General features: G+C 39.3%; 1 protein-coding gene across 1 annotated transcript in view; it reads left to right on the forward strand.

Annotated features, from left to right (window-relative positions):
• The window catches only part of LOC105839083 (alpha-2Da adrenergic receptor), an 87,598-nt gene extending 83,276 nt beyond the window's left edge, over positions 1–4,322 (forward strand). The window contains 1 exon segment of the mRNA XM_012685130.3: positions 427–4,322. Coding sequence (XP_012540584.2) covers positions 427–1,026 — 600 coding nt within the window. The 3' untranslated portion in view covers positions 1,027–4,322.
• Positions 4,323–5,000: the final 678 nt, after the last annotated feature.

Consider the following 5,000-nt stretch of genomic DNA (forward strand, 5'->3'; position numbering starts at 1 on the left):
TACTAAGAGTTTTCGTGGATGAGAAAATTTCGCGAGAATTTAAATTTATTGTATCTTCAATATGCTTTACACAAATTTATTCAAACTTTTATCTCAAAACTAACAACCGAGTTTATAATATTGTATATCTAGAAAGCTGCAAAGAACCTACCATGAAAAAGTAATATGCTCACACAGCACTAGACAATGCTGATATGGCGACTGTTATATCGTGCACGTGCATAAAACATACAGCGATATTATTTCATAATTACCCATTTAAATTTTAACCAAATTTAACACTCAAGCGAGAAATAATTTTCTATTTAAGTCTGTCGAACAAAAAACTTGTTGTTAGTTGGCTAAAAGTATGAAATTTACATGTAACAACATGTAAATATAAAAGAAAGAGGAAAGTGTTTAATGTACAATAACGTTTTGTTACAGGTGAGTATACCGGTGCCGGCGCAGAAGAGCAACCTGAAGGCAAGCCTGTCGGTGAACGGGGACGGACAGTCAGGAGGGCAGAATGTGCCAGCGCGATGCCGAGCGCCAAGCGTGGGCATCGACGTTGACATGGTCTCCGAGTTTGATCCCTCCTCGTCAGATAGTGGCGTGGTGTCGAGATGCGCGGTGGTAAAACCGCTAAAGTTGCGACTATGCCAGCCGATTTTCGGCCGCAAGCACGTAGGTAAGTTGAAGAGGGAGCACGGTGATGCGGGACGACACGCGGGCAAAGACGAGTCCGGCAGCGACGGCAAGATGAAGCAGCGCGATCCGGAAAGGGAGAAGAGGAGGCTGGCAAGAAAGAAAGAGAAGCGTGCCACGATGATACTGGGCTTCATAATGGGCAGCTTCATCGCTTGTTGGCTGCCCTTCTTTGTCCTTTACATTGTCAAACCTCTCTTTCCTGATTTCGATATACCCTCGCAGGCCTTCGTAATCGCTTTCTGGCTCGGCTACACCAACTCGGCGCTGAATCCCTTTATTTATACAGTCTTCAACAAGGACTTCCGCCGTGCTTTCCGCCGAATATTGTTTAAATGAGCAATACAGTATAGCGTCGACCAAGAGGGACGCTAGCGATAACTACTATATATTTTCCGTCCTCGGATATGTGAATACCGATGGGATTCCGAGGATGTTGTCTCGATTGAATCGCGCGCGATATCCGATCTGTTTCCTCGAGTTATTCTCAAGAGAAACTTTAATCATAAGAGGAAGGTGGAATTTTACAATGCCGTGGAAACATTTGCGAAAGATGGAATCGGAAATGCGCGAAGAGTTTGCGACAAGACGAGAAGTTCGCGTTTCAGATCGAAAAAAGTTTTCCAACTGATTTTTTCGGAATACAAAACGAACACTGAAAACTGCAGAATCGCACGTGCGAAGAATCAGAGAAGAGACGAGAAGAGACCAGACACATCTCTGAGTTTATATTCGTGTATTCCTTCGGGATTGTTGTCATCTCCCCCCCCCCCAAAAAAAAAGACTTTTTGCGACTGTCAAATCAACGTACAACTTTATCCCGAAAAACGCGAGATATGTGCATCGCATGTCATTTTGAATACGCAAAATCTTAAGGACAAGTTTTTAAAGATACGAAAACTCAAGAAAATTTTTTTTCTACGTTATTAAACGATGGAAGCAAAATACAAAAACCTTGAAATCTCATCGAGGTAAGAAGACGTTTCAAATGTTTTGAAATCATTACTAGGGAGACTCTTAAACACACTCCCCTTAACGAATAAAATCGAATTGTACTACTTTTACACAACTTATACGGACATTGTACATTGTGCTGCGTGCGACAGATCAGCGTTGTTTGCTTGGCTGGCCAAGAGAACAAGATTCGCCACGTACGGATTACTATCTCCAACTTATGACATATAAAGCAAATTGCTTCGAAGACCAAGAGGCAGCATATCGCTCCTTCCTCCATCTCTCCGCGCATACTTTTTTTACTGACCATTCTTCCGCAAAAGGGTAAAGAACACGTGCAGGAAAAACGTGCCGACTGATATGGATGGAGGACACTATTCCCGTGCCTAATCTCTTGGTCACGTTTATGAAAGACATGACAATCCCAATTTACGCAGCATGCACGCGTTTGCGTAAATTAACTTGGTCTCGTCGTGGAAAAATAATGGGACGGGTCGCAAACTTCATAGTGCGCTACCTGAACACAACACGGCCGATTATCGCAGTAAAGGATGCACAATCACGCAGAATGCAATTTAGAGAACGTTTATCGTATGCACGCACGATAACTGCGGCGGAAAATACGACGCCGACGCGACCGAAGGAGAAAGGAGAATCTTACGAACACCGTGACCAACTGATCACGTCAACACCAACCAGCGTTGAAGATCGTCGGCAGATCTACTGACAAATAAATGAGGATGCGAGAGAGTATATAATTTAAAACATTTCCTACTAATTAGATATTCGCACGTCGTGGGCTTGAGACGGCCCCTTTAAACGTCCGGCGTTCCACTCGTGAGTCTTCGATGTTACTTTTAATGAAAGATTACGTATGTATAGGATTTAACAATTCTGTCACGTACGTGCAGGGTATATGGATATGCGTGCTGGTACGCGTATGTAATATACGTTCATTTCATACAAAAGCAAGTATAGAGGACGCGGAAGTTCTATTTCGTAAACAGGTTCCTCTGTCGCAGCCTAACTGTACAGCAATAATCAATCTTTCATTCGTTGAAAACGATCGTTCGTACAAACGAGATATCGCGAGGGAGGAAATCGGTGCGAAACGATCAATCGCAGATTGTGTCCTCAATCACGCATTGTCCGTACGTACACATGAGGTGCGTGTATGTACGCACGCTCTCCAATATGCGATGAATAATCACTTTACGTCGCAGGGTCCAAAATTAAACGCGAATCTAGATAAAAATAAAAAAAAAAAGATCGTATACTGACTGTGCATATACTACCGGTATTCCATTATTCAAATTTATTCATCGTCATGAACAAAGACTTTGACCAACGCTTAATATCATACTTCGATTATGTTTACTCGATTTACGGTGGATGTATTCTATATCTGACTATGCAACAATAATAGAAAAGCACAACAAACGACAGAATGATAGAAAGCGACCGGTTAACTCTCGAAGAATACAGAATAGATCCGCCAATTAGTGTGAGATAATTCCTAAGACAGAAATATTATTTCCGTAAGACGGAAACCCCGTGCCTACCAGCAAACAGATGCTTCTACATCAGTACGTACAAGATTCTCGCGAAATGATCACACGCAGAAAAGGGATACTATCCGCGAGATAGAGAGGAAAGAACAATGTCTCGCACACCTGTGCTCGCTATTTTGCGAAAACAACCAAGTAACAATATTCCTTATTTCGTTCTATTAAACCGAGATCTTGGCAACGCGTTCTTTACCAACTTTTCAAGTGAGATCACGATGCGAGATTCCGAAATTTTTTTTCAGAAATTTCCAAAGAGCTAAATCAGCTTTTCGCCGATCTCATGTGTTCGATTTGGCGAGGGAGAGAGGGGGAGAGAGAGAGAGAGAGAGAGAGAGAGAGAGAGAGAGAGAGAGAGAGAGAGAGAGAGAAATGATAAGCTCCAGCATCATAAATCCTGCACGCCCAATACAGCGTGTACATTAGCGGAAATGTACGCGCTCACGCACGTACGTGACGTGCAATACACCACAACGATAAATCGATAAACACATCTCGCGCGTCAGGTTCCGTAATGTTTAAGTGTGCCTGCCTACCTGCCTGCCTATGCGTGTGTGCGTACGTAGGTATATTCTTGCGTCTCGCTCTCTGTTACTTCTTTTTTACTTCCTGTTTAACTGAGCTTTCTCCCTTAGGATTTTCCTCAACTATCATTAACATTAATTTTCTTAGTAATGTATTGCTTATATTGTTTAATTTATTTAACTATAGCTATATAAATAATTTATCCTTTTTATTGTATATTTAGACTATGTAGCTTATTTAAACAGATTCCTAAGCTCTTAAGAGTCTTCTAGTTATAAATTCTCTATTTTATTTTCTTTTTTTCTTCTCTTTCTCTCTCTCTCTCTCTCTTTCTTTTTATTTTTATTTTTGTTATTACATCTTTTTTATTACTATTATTTTTCTTTTTGTACTGATCCCGTGATGAGATGATAAATTGAAGTAGTCAAGAAAAGGATAATTCGTAGAGATAGCAGGTGATCGCGAATAATTGGATATGAGGAATCAATATGGAATTTGTTAATAAGACATTTGTTTAATGGATTATTAGCATAGTTTATTGGATCAATAAGCTCGCGCGCTAGTTTCGCCTTTCTTTCTACTGAAGAAAAAGAGAGAAAAATTAGAGAAGAGAAAAGGGACGCAAGTTTCCACACTACGGTAATCGATTGCACGAATGCCGCGGTCGTTGGACCCTTCGTGGTTATTTGCGTTGGACCACTATACGATAAATATGTAGACGGGGGATTATGTGTAGTCATGTGTGCTCGATGGGAATTTAAACACGACCGTATCAGTGGTCTTTCCTCTTATCAAAACAAAAACGTGAATTTTTTTCCTAATATAATCGTTGAAAAGAAGCAAAGAATGTATTAAACCAACTCTAATTGATGTATTCCCAATTCACAGATTATATTTTATGTTTGAAAATATTTCTTGTTGCTCAATGTTATTTAATATTAGTTGTTTTCTTATTTTTTTAATTGCTCGAGTAAAAAAAGTTTTTTGTTTCCATTTTTATCACGGTACAAAAATTAAAAAATCTTTTAATTTAATATCACACATATATGTGATAGACCAATAGTTTAATACAGAAATTAGCACATTTATTTCACGTAATATTATAAAATAATTCTTCAATGCTATTTCTCTATTTAATAAATATATTTGTTCAGCCATTTTATTTTTACTTAACAATTACATTATTGACTTTATGTACAATTAGTTCTTTTTCAAGTTTTTTTTCAAAGTTTGCAAAATATAAGCAAAAGAAATGTGATAAACTTTTCT

The sequence above is a fragment of the Monomorium pharaonis genome, chromosome 4 (assembly GCF_013373865.1).
Source record: "Monomorium pharaonis isolate MP-MQ-018 chromosome 4, ASM1337386v2, whole genome shotgun sequence".
In the NCBI taxonomy this organism is placed as follows: domain Eukaryota; kingdom Metazoa; phylum Arthropoda; class Insecta; order Hymenoptera; family Formicidae; genus Monomorium; species Monomorium pharaonis.